The sequence below is a fragment of the Agrilus planipennis genome, unplaced genomic scaffold (assembly GCF_000699045.2).
Source record: "Agrilus planipennis isolate EAB-ADULT unplaced genomic scaffold, Apla_2.0 scaffold218, whole genome shotgun sequence".
NCBI lineage: Eukaryota > Metazoa > Arthropoda > Insecta > Coleoptera > Buprestidae > Agrilus > Agrilus planipennis.
This window is the reverse complement of record NW_020440118.1, coordinates 290,675-306,631: the sequence shown is the minus strand read 5'-3', so window position 1 is coordinate 306,631 and position 15,957 is coordinate 290,675. Positions and strand designations below refer to the sequence as shown.

At 35.1% G+C, this 15,957-nt stretch overlaps 1 protein-coding gene across 2 annotated transcripts in view; it reads right to left on the bottom strand.

The window, feature by feature from the left end:
• Positions 1-15,257, bottom strand: part of LOC108738828 — a 30,504-nt gene extending 15,247 nt beyond the window's left edge. The window contains exons 1-9 of one of the 2 annotated variants that reach the window (XM_025979591.1): positions 14,766-15,257; positions 14,542-14,655; positions 14,263-14,490; positions 14,019-14,209; positions 13,679-13,964; positions 13,401-13,558; positions 2,488-2,671; positions 2,384-2,432; positions 1,887-2,329 (exon numbers count right to left, since the gene is read on the bottom strand). In XM_025979591.1, the coding sequence (XP_025835376.1) occupies positions 1,887-2,329; positions 2,384-2,432; positions 2,488-2,671; positions 13,401-13,558; positions 13,679-13,964; positions 14,019-14,209; positions 14,263-14,490; positions 14,542-14,607 (1,605 nt within the window). In that variant the 5' untranslated portion in view covers positions 14,608-14,655; positions 14,766-15,257. The remainder of the gene's footprint in view (positions 1-1,886; positions 2,330-2,383; positions 2,433-2,487; positions 2,672-13,400; positions 13,559-13,678; positions 13,965-14,018; positions 14,210-14,262; positions 14,491-14,541; positions 14,656-14,765) is intronic. The other variant, XM_025979590.1, reaches the window with a different exon arrangement.
• Between the last annotated feature and the right edge of the window lie 700 nt (positions 15,258-15,957).

The window sequence follows — 15,957 nt, the reverse complement described above, 5'->3', positions numbered from 1 at the left end:
TCGCTCTCCATATTTAAAAGGGCACCAACCAAAAACTACTGCGTCGAATTAGTTGGAATTTTTCACACACAAGCCTTGCTATATGAGCTCTCAAAGCATATAAAAATTATACGGCTTAAATGTGAAGTTGGGTGCAAAAGAATACTATTAAATCCTCTGTCGGGAAAAAACGAAATGACTTTCCAAACAACCCGATAAGTTCGTGACGATCCTTTGGTATGGGCCAACAATCGAGAGTAGGGAACCATTTAGCTCCAGCGATACTGTCTAGTGTGTCGTCGATTTGGGGTAATAGGTAGCTGTCTTTCAGCGTTACGTCATTCAATTTCCTGTAGTCCACACAAAATATCGTGAAACCATCCTTGGGTACCAGCACTACAGGGGAAACCCACGAACTTTGAGATGGTTCTATAACCCCTTGTTTATGCATGTCTTTTATAAGATTATTGACTTCCTCTTGCTTCGCCCAAAGAACTCTTCTAGATGGTTGCTTGATGGGTCTTGCTGATCCAGTGTTGCGGTGCGGTGGTACGTTAAATTGGTCATACAAAAATCTTGATCTGAGAGGGCGATGTCGTCGTCTATTCTGACTTTTACAATGGTCTTGGAGTGACTCGGCAGTACTCGATCTTCTTCTACAGTCACCTTATAGGCGACAAACTTCGTCTTGGGATTCGACATAATTATCTCTTGTCCGTCGATACGCATCGTGGAAGTGCTAAAGATTTAAGTCGATTCCATGTTCTTGCTGAAAGTCCAATTCAATGATGACATCATCTACTATGTCTGCCTCCAACGCCCAACTAAATCTCCCGGTAGTTGTTGGTCAAAGGTCGAATTCGCCGTTCCGATATCATATCAGAGTGAATGATGGTGTTAGATGCCTCTGTATCGATAACCATTCTAGCATTTATTGATTTATAAAGCCTTCTATAAATAACCAGCACTTCAGACGACTACTATTATACTTGCAGTTTTGAAGAAAATTACCAACCTTCCGCATTCCCAACACTTTTGGTTCTATTCTCCCGTGTTTCGAGTAGTGGCTTTCTTATCGATTTCTACTTGTCGCGCTCGTACAACCTTTGGAGGCTTGTATCGCCACTTCAAACTCCAGGGCGTGTGACAGTGCTTCACTTGGGGTCTTGAACTTGCTGTAGTTTGGCGTCCCTAACTGCATCGACAAATGTTTCTACCGCCAGTTGGTTTATAAATTCTTGAGGGGCAGAGGGGTAGGCCAATCTCAAGAGGCGCTCCACATCGAACTCAAATTGTTGAAGTCTCGTTACTTCTTTGAGTACGGCTTTTCAGTTGCGTCTGATGTACCTGTTGTAGATGTTTATCGCCGTACCTCATTTCTAGGCGGTTGACAAGATGGTGGAAGTGATATTGTTGGGACTCAGGTATTCCTTGGAGTGTATCCAACGCATCTCCTCGTAAAGAAATGATTAGTACTATTACTTTCTCTGACACAGTCCAGGAATTTGCCTCTTCCGCTACACCAAACTCCTTTAGGTAAACAGTCCACGAGATCTTTCTTGGAGGTGTAATTTTTGATGACCTTGCACTGGAATCTATAGGTATTGAAAGAAAGGGTACTTTCAGTTTCTTCTTTCAGTTCTCTTTTTTTTTCTCTCATTTCTTCTATCTTCTTTTCCATTATGATTTCCCTTTCTCTGATTTTCTTTTCCGTCTTGATTTCTCTTTCTTCTATTTTCTTTTCCTTCTTGATTTCTCTTTCTTCTATCTTCTTATCCACTTCAATTCTAATATTATTTATTTTGTCCTCCATTCTCGTATTTATTGCTTCCTGTACTGCTTCCATTTTCTTTTTCTTGCCCCAGTTTCATTTCTTCTTGTCGCTGTTTCATTTCTTCTTGNTTAAAATTTTCAGAAGCGTTACTTTTTAAACGATCGTCAATATTATTTACTAACATACTAATCTTATTGTTAGCATTGAATGTTTCATCAATAATGACATTATCATCTTCGATTAAATTTGCTTTTTCTGAAGCAGAACTTTCATAACCAAATTCTGCAGATTCTCGAATTAATTGCGATGACAAATTTGATTTTTGCCTTGAATATGTTTTACAGTAAACATTGGGAACCGTTCTTGACGATACACTTTGAAATTTATCAACAGAGTCATTATCAGAAAAAATACTGGAATGCGGAGATGAATATACACTAAATGACGGTCGTGAATCAGACCGACTTATATTTCCATTAATTAATTTATCTTCAAATCTGTCGTTTTCTGAAGAATTAGCAATAAACTGCCGATGAGAAATTTTATACATTTTCTTAGCATCTAAGATGGAATTATCTAAAATAATAAAAGAAATAGAAACAATCGCAGTGCAAGTTTATAAATTACTACCTAAATTATAACTCTTACTGAAATCATCGGGATGTTTGGTGTTATTATACTGAAAAATATAAGAATTATAATACGTACATAATTTATAAAATTCAAGAAAAAACCTTATTGCCAAACATTTGAGGTAAAATCTCAAGTTCTAACTCCTTTAATTGTGGGCTCTCTAATAATGTTAGTGTTAAATGTTCATTGGCTTGATAAGAAGAAGGATAAACACACAGACAAGGTGCTTCAAGGACGAAACGAATTATTTTTTCATTGACACTCATTTTATCCTTCGACTTCACACTAAAAATTAAATAAAATGGAATTTATACATATTTCTGAAACTTAAAATACAAATAGTAAACAAATTAATCTCCCTTGTTTTAACAATTAAATTGCAATTGCATTTAATGTGACATCATCAATGGCTTCAACATGTCTTATCGACGTATGTTGCTATAGTTTAAGAAGCTACATTACTTTTTACAAAAGTATGTCGTTTTGTTTTCTGGAAAGAGGTCAATAAGTGAACTTTTGAAAACATAACAGAAATTAGTGTTTGATCATTAAATAGTGAACACATTTTTCTAAAAACATACGAGGCTGTTTACAGAGCCTACACAAAGTATTCAAATATAAAATACAAAACAGTTTTCTTATGCCAGGCATAATTTTAAAAAAGTAAAATTTCAAAATAAATAACGGTTCACTATTGTCTGCGATCATACATCGATTCTCCAACAAAAAGCTAACGTGTTCTAAATGCAGAGTTAATAGCGAATATAATTTAGAATGAATAATATATACGAGGCATAAAAATAGAATGCATACATTACAACATTAGACAAAATAAATAACACGTCTTGAATTTGTTATTGTGAATTTTAAAAAAGTCACACATGTATACTATTATCAAGTTATTTTGCATTATCTTACTAAGCAGTAATAAATCATTTCATAATACTAGATCGACACTTGAAGGGAAAAGTTGTGCCTTCACGATTCAGCGAGTAGCTATCTCAGAGTATCAACAGTGCAGTTATCTTTGTGCATAGACATCAATGTTAAGAAAAATTACTTCCCTCCTTCTCCTAGTGGAAACTACAAAAGTCTTTAAAATGACGTAGCCCAGAAGTTTTGTAACCGTAACAGACTTAATCACGTATTCCACAAATGTACATGCAATCGCCACCAATGCAATCGATCAAGTCCAAATACGCTAAAACTATCGCAAATATTATCGGTCCTGCTGAAATTAGGTTCGTCTCTAGAATTTCGAACAATAGAATATGCATGTACGTAGGAAATAAGGAGCTAGCCGACGAGCTTATCGAGAAACTCAAATATATGGGTCTAATATTAATCCATTGTATTCGAGAAATAATAGGATTACATCCAATGTCCATGCATTCTAAATGAAAAGTTAGAACATACAATTGTAATTGAGTACATCAGACCGGTATCAGATATTATTCTCCTTAGAGTATGACTAGATAAACGCACATACGTAAATTGTTTGTCTTAGTCGTTAAATGCATATCAAAACTGACGAACTCGAAAAACTGCCTGACTCTATCCAACTAACCTTCGAAGGAATCACAAATTGCATTTATTTGTCCAGCGACTCAATGTCCTGTTTTTTCTGCAAACAGATTAGCCATCAGGAAAAAACTATCCAAAATCTGCCACTGAAAAGATAACTCATACGAGCATATGATCTCAACCAACCAAAATTAAGTCCGGATAACAACCTCTCGAAACACCTCTCAGCAATAACAATGCATATAATAAAGAATCATCCAACAATTTACTGACGCTTGCAAGCTCTATTTCAAACCAAGATTACACCCAAAAAACATATATCCATGATTCCGATTACCTCAACGAAAAGAGGCCACTCTGATATTGAACCAACAGTATCCGCCAAAAGTTGTATAACTCAGCCACCTAATGAAAAGCATCTAAACTACTTTAAATCAAAAAGTCAAACAAAAAACAATTATCAAAAACTAGCGACAAAAAAAAATACATTAGAAATACCAGAAATAGAAAAAGAAATACAGTTCAATACAAACAAATGTCCAGTTAACTTTAATTGAAAAACTTCCTAGAAATAGCCTTCAAGCATGACAAACCATTAGAACTAGTAAAAGATTTCAGCGATGATTTCTAGCTCATAGAAATGATTACTGATTTACGCTCAAAATTAGGAAATAAAAGCGCAAAAATCGATTCAATCGTCTCATTAAAAAACTTGACATAACAACAGATATATTAGATATATACTCTCCTCAAGAATCCTATACATCAGAATCAAGTATGGTCCAGCTTCCAGAGCTACCATAATCCCAATGTAATTAAGTCATATCCAACAAATATTCAACTCCAGATAAAAGTTTCCATATTATACAATGAAATATAAATAGATTTTATACTGCATTTCAGTACATGAAACTACTGTTAAATAATTCATTTTCCATTTATGTCCTCAAAAATAAATACCAAAAAGGTGTATTATTTTTATCAGAAAAAAGAATTTCCCAAACTGCGTGCAAGTTGAAGAGTCAGCACACTAGTCCAAAAAGGCCTTCAAGCTACAGAATCCCTACTTCAATCTACCGTAGAGGCCATAAATGGTGAACAGACTATAAAGTATCAGCAAGTTCCACCTCTCAGTATAGCTTGTAAGTTCACATAACAAAACCAATACTAAGACTAGAAATATATGAGTAAGATCAAGACCAAGACCAAGACCAATATCAAAATTCCAAAACACTAGAGGAGAAGTTCAACAAAAAGAAAGAAAAACCAAGCGAAAATTCAAAAACTTCAGAGAAACTATAGAAAAATTGACAAAATTAAATGAAAATTCCACAATATTAAAAGAATATTCCGAAGAAAAGATTAAAGAAAATTCAAGGGATTTAGAAGAAAAAAAAAGCAACAGCATTGCAAGAAGATTTACAGGTAAAATTGCCTGATACAGAAAATAAATTTGAATGTCAAATTAAGGAAATTGATACACATCATAAACTACTTTTTTTTCACAATTCAAGACAGCTGCGTAGGTCAACACTTGGACACTGAAGATGAAAGCCACTGCACTGATCTGTGTCTTACGTGATGGTTCTGGAGAAATTTCAAACACATTACGACCTCAGGAATCAAGAGATTACCAACAGGCAGTAAAGAGGTTGGAAATGCGATACGACCAGAGGCACTTGACGTCAATCGATCACCTCCAACTAAGAAAACGGCAACAAAGGACAGGTAAAACTTTGGAAAAATACGTCTATTAACCTGTTCATCAACTCTTGTCGATACATTAGCCCGACCACTGGAGTATGATATTAAATAGGCTTCCCAGAGACAAGGTAAAGCTAGAGAGCTCCAAGAGGAGTCGATTAGATCAGAGAACGACAACCTTGACGGAATAGTAGAGCGAATGAATAGGACCACTAGCAAGTATTTGTCCAAGATGGTCTCTAAACATCAAACAGACTAGAATCGTTATCTGCCATTGTTTCTCATAACATACCGATCATCGATCCATGAAACTACTGGACAGACACCAGTAAGAGTACGGTTTGGTCGGAAGCTGCGACTACCATACAGCTTAAAGTTTGTCTGTAATCCTGGCGATAATATAACCGAAGAAGACTACGTCAGTAAACTCCAAAAACGATATACATTTCCACATGCAGATAGCTAGGGACCCTATGAAAAACACCTATGTCATGAAGGCCAGTAATGGAGTATTTCAAGAAATTCTGGCGTGGCTGTATAACTCACGGCACCACGGTCTATCACCGAAGCTGCAACAACATTGAGAAGGTTCATACATAATCGTCAAGCGAATAAATGATGACGTGCACCGAATGGGAAACCAAAAGTCGTCTATTTCAACCGATTGGCTTCATACACTAGTGACAACCATGAAGATGCTCGGATTAAAATTATACAGGCTCGATCTCCGGATTCCCTGTGTAAAAAATTCATTAAGGGACCAGAAGCTGGCCATCGATACCATAAAGGATGGACAGACCTGGAGAGAAGTTATGTTCTGATACACCGAGATAGAGATTTTAGTATGCATTGACAATCCGCGACGACAACCCGCCCATTTGAAAACCATAAATTGCTACTTCCACTTGACAACCTTTGAAAAAAGGACAGAACATGATTTGGGAAGGATCATCCCTAAAAAGGGGGCAGTGTTACGTACAAGTATGAAGTGAAAATTAATACAATAATTTTCGACAGTTCAAAGCAGATTTGGGAAACTTTATGTTAAATATTCGTAATTCTTCCCTTAATACCAATGAACTGGACTATTCAAGCAACTGAAAGGGGTGAAAGTGTTTTATTTATCAATAATCAATCATTTAAGTTGTTTGAATAGTCCTGTACTTAGTTTTAAACATGCGAACAGTTATCATACCTATGGAGTTGCTGAACAATAGCAATTCCTGAATTTTCGAGAATAGAGTATCCCAGAGAATTCGATAACAGTATAAATAGACCTCTGGATGACAGTCTTATTTAGTTTGTATGTGAACAACTGATTGTAATATAAATAAACAATGGGATACGAAGAAATATAAATGTAGTGACGAGTATATAAGCAATATAAATAAGAAGTAGTACAAGTGATTAGGTAGCGTTATAGTGTAAAATAAATATCTGTAAAATAAGTAAGCTTTAAGTAAACATATAGTATCAGAAAATTCGTTACAATACACTGATTTTCCACGGTTCTAGACAGTTTGGTGTACTTTGGCGTGGCTTCTTAAATTGGTCTCTAGAGTAGCGTTATATCGTTCAACCATTTCATCAAAGTGTAGATATAAGAACGTCGTCCTGGTTTTTAAGTAATACCCATTAGTTTAGTGAAGTTCTTTAACAAAGCCGATTCGAAGTTCCTGCCTTTGTTGGAATGCAATTCTAGTGGTACTCCATAACTGTCAATCCAGTCACTGACAAGCTTCTCAGCAACGGTGTGTGCTTCCTCGATCGGTATCACATATACTTTGGGCCGCTTGCTAAAGTAATCCATGACCACCAAAATATATCGGTTACCTTCCCCTTCTGGGTTCTTGAATTATAGTAGTCACTTCAGGGAAGCGTGATCCATTCTTAAGTGGAATTTCCATCCGTGCAGGTACTTATGGAAATGCTAAAGGGTTTCAACCACAGCCAGTAACACTCGACGAGTGACACAATAATTTCGCTCTGGTTTCGAGAGTTTTACTAAAGTACCCGATAACTTTTTTTCTTTTTCATCTTGTACTTGGAATAACACACCACCAAGCCCCACATTACTAGCGTCGGCAGCAACAATGAAGATTGGGGCTTCAGAGTGTAATCTTCAGATGTTCAAATGCTTCTTGGCATTCGAGTGTCCAATGGAATAAAACTCCACCTTCTGTAAGGCTATGTAGTGGTCGGGTTATATCGGTAAATCCTCCTATGAATCTTCGACAGTAGGTGCAGAATCCCAGAAAAATTCCATAGGGTTGTTCGAAAAGTCATTTCGCTTTTTTTTGTGGAAATGGAAGACCGTTTTCGTATAATAAACAAATACTTTATTAAATTATATATTGACCGTTNGGAACCTAATAGTAAACTTGTTCGTTGGCGCTTAAGATTGGAAGAGTACGATTATGAAATCGTGTATAAGAAAGGAAAACAAAACACCAATGCGGACGCATTATCACGAATAAAATTGAATGCCTTAGAAAATGAAAGTGTCATTAATAATCCCGGTGATATTGATAAAGAAATTCTCGATTTTCTACGTAACATGGCTGAAAATCCTTTGAAGATGAACAATCTTTACATAACGAAAAGACAACATCTGATTTACCCTCTTCGAGTCAATCTGAAAGATCGAAAGTTAAAATATTACAAAATATCCAAATCAAACCACCACATAACACACAACCCGAATCGAAACCAATTGAAAGACAAACCCTAAGTTATGACGAAACAGCCCACACTTCTTCAAGTAAAGATATTGTTAATAATGGAATACAAATTTTAGATGATATAATAAATAACAAACCACCACCTTTTTTCAATAACACACCATTTAGACCAAATTTCCAAAATACTTTGCATCCAAGACCAAATTTTTCAAATTTTTCGAGACCTCCTTTTCAAAGGAATCCACAGCCTTTTAACGTATTTCAAAATAATCAACCTCAATTTTTTCAAAGACAAAATCCTAGTACAGTGACTAGAACCAGCCAAAATTCATATAAACCTGAACCAATGGATACTAGTTCTGGTAACTCTAGAATTATAATAATAATTACATATAATAGATGCTTAATTTTTNTTCAGTTTCTTCTTTCAGTTCTCTTTTTTTTTCTCTCATTTCTTCTATCTTCTTTTCCATTATGATTTCCCTTTCTCTGATTTTCTTTTCCGTCTTGATTTCTCTTTCTTCTATTTTCTTTTCCTTCTTGATTTCTCTTTCTTCTATCTTCTTATCCACTTCAATTCTAATATTATTTATTTTGTCCTCCATTCTCGTATTTATTGCTTCCTGTACTGCTTCCATTTTCTTTTTCTTGCCCCAGTTTCATTTCTTCTTGTCGCTGTTTCATTTCTTCTTGCCGTTTTCCATTTTTTAAGTCATATCTGCCATCATTGTCATTAGTACTTTTATTTGTCCCTCCATTTTAGCTTCGGTAGCTCTAGTCGTAACTGGCATGAAATATTTCGATTGAATTCTTCAAAATTCTTCTCCTTCAATCCTCTTCAATCTTGTTCTAACTCTACACCTAACGCCAAATGTCCTGCATTTAAACGCATTTTCAAACTGTTATTGCCTTTATTTAACTATTTTATGTCTAATTAGCACTCTATTATTATTTAGTTATCAATTCAATACTATGAACACTTTGTCACTTCTTCGCTTTGTATCGCCTCGAACTGAGTGACTCGTACTAACTCCACTCGATCACGCGACTATTCATAGACTTCACGTTTTCTAGAATTTTCGAGTATATGCCGTTTAGAAACCTAGTCTTCTTTGTCACTAGGTATGTTAGGTTGCTTAAATACATGTGACAATATAAATAAATAATCAGTGCGAAATGAGAGCGAATACTAAGTGATATAACTACTACAAACATTAATAACACAGTGTGATTATAAATAACTAAAGTAATATTAGAAAATTCATTCTAATATTATTTTATTTAAAGGAAAACCTAATAGTTGTAGAAGACTTTAACGCGGTATACGGTAAAGGTAAACAGTTCTTTCGGATTAGACAATAGAAATGCTAGAGGATATAGACTGATAGAATTTTGCGACAAACTTAACTTAACCGTCTCAATTACTTATTTGACCATCACGTTAGGAGGCGCTACACGTGGGAGATGCCAGATGATTTAGACATATACTATCCAGGAAAAGATACAGATAGCGAACATAACGTAGTGGTTTTGAAAACCAATCTTAAATTCAAATTTTTGAAAACGAGGGAAGATGGGAAAGTCTTGACTTGGAAAAACTAAAATGTAACGGAGCGCGCAAAGAGCAGACGGAATACTAAAACAGACGGGAAAAGCGAATGACAGGAACGTAGAAACAGAATGAAACTTCATTGAAACACGCCTAGATTCGCAGCTAGAGAAATATTACGTCTTAAACAAAAAGTAGGAGACCTTAGATAACTAACAAGATTATAGAACTAATAGAAAGGGGAAATACAAGAACAGGACAGACGAAAGATCAAAAAAAGATATAAGACAAAGTGAGAAATAATCAAGAAGTGTAGCGCAGCTAAGGAACAGTGTATTGATATGAGGTGTAAGTAAAAGAAAATTTTGATGTAGGTAAAACGGATGAGACTTGTAATATAATTGAAAGGAGTTTTAGAGAAATAGAGTACATTATTAATAATATAAGAAGCGAGACAGGGATCGCTTTAATAGAAAATGAGGAAAAGGCAGAGTAATCTTCAAAAAGGTTACAGATCATATGCTTAGGCTAATTTGTTACATATACGAGACAAGAAAGTCCCGAAAGACTATAAACGGAACGTAGTAGTAGCAGCCATACCAAAAATGGGAGGCGTGGATGGATTAGAAAAATTTAGAACAATTAACTTAACTTCCCATATGTTAAAAATATTAACTAGAAACATACAGAGAAGAATAGAAAAAAGGGCAGAAGAACTATTAAGGGAAGGTAAACATGGGTTTTGAATAGAGGAATGCGGAGATTTCATTTTAGCTTTACGTGTAACAATAAAAAAACGAAAAAGTACGTATATAGGATTCGTAGATCTAGAAAAACTCTTGACAATGTTTTATGGCACAACAAGATATTAAATACACTTTAAAATGTAAGGATGATATACAGAGATAGAAGAAAGATACACAGTTTACATAAAGAGCAACAGACAGTTGTAGAGGTTAATCAGCAACGTAGAGAAGTAAATATTAAGAAGGAAGTCAGACAACGACGCACACTGTCACCGCTACTTTTTAATCTATACGTCCAAATCGCGAACAATATCATTAAAGACAGGACATCTGTAGGGATAGATATACAGGGGCAAAAGATTAGTATGCTTAGATTTGAAGATGATATAGGAGTGTTAGCATCTAGCAAGGAGTTAGAGATAGTCTTGGAGGGTATTTTCGATAACGTTTAGCCAAAACGAAAAATAAACTTGAATACAAAATTGAGGATACACGGTTGAACGAACTCACAGAAAAGTTCCTGAACAAACCATTGATGTGAAGCAGGAGCATCCCGTTCCATCGAATGTAACCACGAAACCACCGAAGTTTGATGGAAAGACATCATGGATTATTTTCTTTACACAATTCAAGGCAGCTGCAAGGACCAACCCCTGGATACCGAAAGAGAAAGCCACTGCACTTACCTGTACCTTACGTAATGGTGCCGAGGAAATTTTAAATACACTACGGCCTGAAGAATTAGGAGACTACCAGCAGCTAGTGAAACGGCTGAAAATGTGATACCGCCAGGCAAGTGCCAAGTGGCATTAGTCTATCATGTCCAACTAAGAAACCGGAGTCAGAGGCAGGGGGGCTGACTCGTGAAGGCGACCTTAAATTAGGAAGACTTGTGCCAATTTGAAACTGCTTCGAGAATCAGTCAACTATTTGTGGCATGTCATTTAGGAGACAGGCGTTTCTGTTGACCCCCAAAAAATTAAAACTGTGCAGGAGTGACCAGTACTTATCAACATACATGAAGCTCAAAGCTTCTTTGGACTTTGTACATAATACAGACGATGCATTCCTGGATTTGAGAATATTGTTAAGCCTTTGACAACTTATCGAAACGAGTAGACCATTCTGTTGCGAATCGAACTGCCAAGCTGCTTTCGAAGTTCAAATTAAAGCAAGTTCTCGCTTCCACAGCTGTGCTATGTTATCCTCTACCAACTGGGAAATTTGGGATAGGTGTGGTGCTCTCTCAAATACAAAATGGAGAGGAAAAAGTGATCAGCTATTTCAGCAGAACTTTAACCAAGCCTGAACTTGTAACTGTGTAACCGGACGACAACTATCAGCCGTGAAGAAGAGCGTGGAGCATTTCTACATGTGCCTAAATAGAAAGAAGTTTTGGCTCCGGACTAACCTTGCCGCTCTAAAACGGTTACTAAATTTCATAAGTCCTGAACGTCAAGTTGCACGTCGGATAAAAAAGCTCCAAGAACACAATTTTGATATAGAATACCAAGTTGGAAATAGCCACAAGAATGCCGACGCTTTATCCCGAAGGCCATACCCGGAGTATGAAAATTGCAAGTACTGTAGGCACGTCGAAGAGTACGAGCAAGTTAGAAGGATAAATAAAAATATCAAGACAGAACAAGTCTGACTCGGTCCTGAGAACGCCTCGAAAATGGAAAACTAAAGGAAGACGACTGCCCTAGCAAACAGTGGCTGCTAAATCTACCGAAATGAAATCATTATGAGTTCAACCGGATTCTATTGTTGAAGAAAATGGTCTCCTCAAGAGAGTGGTGGAAAACCAGGATGGTACTGAGAGTAACCATCAACTGATCGTACAGCGAAGTTTGGTGGAAGAAGTCTTGCAGTACCTTCATGACGGTTCTTCAGGAGTACATTTTGAGAGTTAACAAAACCCTTTTACTAGCTCAACTACAAGAAAGACGTTGATGATTGATTTAGCAAGTGTACGGCTTTAGCAGCCAGTAATGGTATTGCCGGACCGTTTCCGGAAGCAGATGATGGAAATAAGTACATCGTAGTGGCAATGGATTACTTCACAAAATGGATCTCCATTCTGACCACGACCGAAACTTCCAATCCGCCGTATTGCATGACATTTGTAAAATATTGGGAATTCACAAAACCCAGACTACACATACCTCTACATCCTCAATCAGACGGAATGCTAAAGCGAAGGAGTACTGACTGGCTTTAGAATGGGCCGCGAAATAACTGTTCAACAAGAAGTTGAAGAATTGAAGACCGCGGATTGTTTTACTTCTATTTGCCGACCGGATGTCAAAAGGGCCAGGCTGCAGATATCAACATGACCCTTCGATGGCACGAATGATCCTGGAGAACACTACAAAGTGAATTTAGTGGGGGCAAAATGTAAATCCGGAAGGGACGAAGATGAAATATTTAATATTAAAAAAAAATACACAATCTAACCAACCATATCATAATCTAACCTATTTTAACGTGCCTAATATACATTTTTTAGTTATTTTTAGATTCGCAGAATACGCCATGTGTAATAGTAGAATAATCATATTTAGAAACCATGTGGAATCCAATAATGGATGCCATACTCCAAATTTGAGTGCGATAATTGCAGCAATTATGCAAAATGGTTGTTTGAAGTGCAATAAGTACCTATGTGTATTCATATACATATAAATTGAAAATAAAATACGCAGTATTTTTTTTTTAATAAAAATTAGGTAAAAAATCTGACAAATAACGTGAAAGTCATTCATGCCTTAGTTTCTTTTTTTAAGCAAATGAATAATTGCAAATACCTTGAACTTATAACTGATGATACACTGTCCACCATAACTGTTACAGTTTCCCATCCGTCTTCCTGATTTTTATCAAATTTATCTAATAAGCAATTTCTGTCACAAAAAAAACTCATAGATTTGAATTCAATATTAAAATCAACCCACATATCAACATCCTAAAAGATAAATATATGTTTTAATTTTATAATTTTTGATATGGCAGAATTAAAATATAAACAAAAATCACTAAACCAAATTTCAAATAAATTGTGTTTAAAGATAACAATTTTACCTACCTCCGGTTTTGTCACAGCAATACCATCTAAGAAAACTGAAGTACATTTTATAGAAAAAATTGTTTTAAACTTTGTGTTAATGGCATTTTGTACTGCTCTTAAATGGACATCAAAGTTGTCTAACTTTACATTAAGTAAAGCATTTTTTATTTCAGTGGATTGGGGAAAAAGATAACCCGCATATTGTTTAATTTGCTCAGAAGAACCCACACGGAATATGATTTCTATTAGTGTAGCCTGATAAGAAAAATCACCACAAGAACAAATAATATTTGCCAGTGTGCAACTGAAAGAAAGAAAATTTAAATTGATTGTGTATTAATTTTGAAATAATACCTACAATTTAGTTAAATTGTCAATAAAAATTCCATGACGTTTCTTTCTAACAGTATGTTGCAAGCACTCTTTAAAGGTTTTCATCAGAATTTTAAAAAACCAAGGTGGCTCAATTTTTTCAAGTCTTAGAAGTATTGCTGGTGATAAATATTCTATGAAATCAGTACGCAAATTATCTAGTAAACCAGCAGTAGTCTAAAATTTCAAGTAAAAAGGTATGTTACACAATAGATATTTTATCTACTCACCGTGAGTATATTAAGAAGCCCTTGAATAATATTGTTATTCTTTGAATACTGGTAAGGATTCAATTTTGTAGCTAAAATATGTACACTATCTATATAGTCTATACAACAAGAACATAACAACCACAATTCTTCTTCAGACAATAGTGAAATGCACAGATTCCGGATAACTTGTTCTAAAGCTTTTTTTTGAGTTTTCATAACATAGAGGGTAATTTTATTACACTCGTCCTAAAATACTGATTATCATAAACTGAATAAAATATATTTATAAAAAATTACCTTATGGAGCTGTTCTAAACTTTTTTGCAAGTTCTGTAATTTACTTTTAAGACTTTCTGATGACATTTTTCACATTGAGGAATGTCCAAAAACAGATATTACTTGTATGCGATTCTAGAAGAAAAGTCAATACGTTAAAAGATATGATCTATCGTTCCCCTTAGTTTGTTAAAAACTTTGACAACTATTATATCAGAAATTTAAAAAGTGCTCTTGCTGCTTACCTAATTCTTATGATTTGGCTGCTTTAAAATTAATCTTTTAGGTATGATTACCCGTTTCCCTCTGCCCAAAAGATATAGAAAATGTAAATATGCATGTAAATATCAATCACTAAATGTAAAATACAATTCAAAAATCCCCACCGTTCACCGCAGCGCACAACGCAGCATGTACACAAGTCACGTGTTACATACATAGAGACAATAGTTATCTTTATGGTTACATCTTGTACCAACAGTCATGTGAACTAGTACCCGATATAAATAAACTGCTGATTTAAACTTTACCCTTTGTGTATCTATTATCTATGACTTTACCAATCTGTCAGTAACATAATTTTGCGTCCATTAGGTTTGTTAGAAAAAGGAAAATTGTTTCAGGTGCAGGTAGTAATTCAACGTCGAGTTATTTAAAAACTACTGAAGTTATCATAATTTAATTAACGCCAAACGATTGCGCGTTTGTGCTTGAAGAGTAAACTATTATAGTTAGCACAATGTATCTTTATATTATGTATTAATAATAATTACATATAATAGATGCTTAATTTTTCATTGATACTGCTAATACGCCTACGTCATTCGAGAATCATAGTTAGTAATAGGATCACAGATTAAATATTTATAATTTCATCTATGACGTGAATGTATAGTTTCGATCCGCGCATTCAACAAGAGGCGAGAAGACCATAAAGATAATAAAATAGAGTAAAATCCTGTAAATTGGCACCCGATATAAAGAATCCTTTAATTCACTCTTTGCCAATATATTGTGTCTCGTTTGCGGGTTCGAAATATGTTAGTATCATAATTGTGGGCCCATTAGTTCAATTACAAAAAGGAAAACTGTTTCGGGTATAGATAGAAATTAAATGTCACTTTATTTAAAAACTACTGAAGATATGATAATTTAATTGAAGCCATTGTTGCGTGTTATTTGTGCTTAAAAACTGTTCTAATATGGTAAGCGGAGTTTATTTTTATATTATTTATTAGTAATAATTACATATAATACTTAATTTTTCATTGATATTTGTAATATGCGTACGCCATTTCTGGGTCATAGATAATAATATGATCATAGTCATAAACATATATTAATGAACGTGCCTTAGCCGTATGTCGTAATAATTTCTTGGCTGGAAAAGTGAAAGGAGATGGCGTATGGTTTCCGACTAGTGCTGTCTCTTTTATT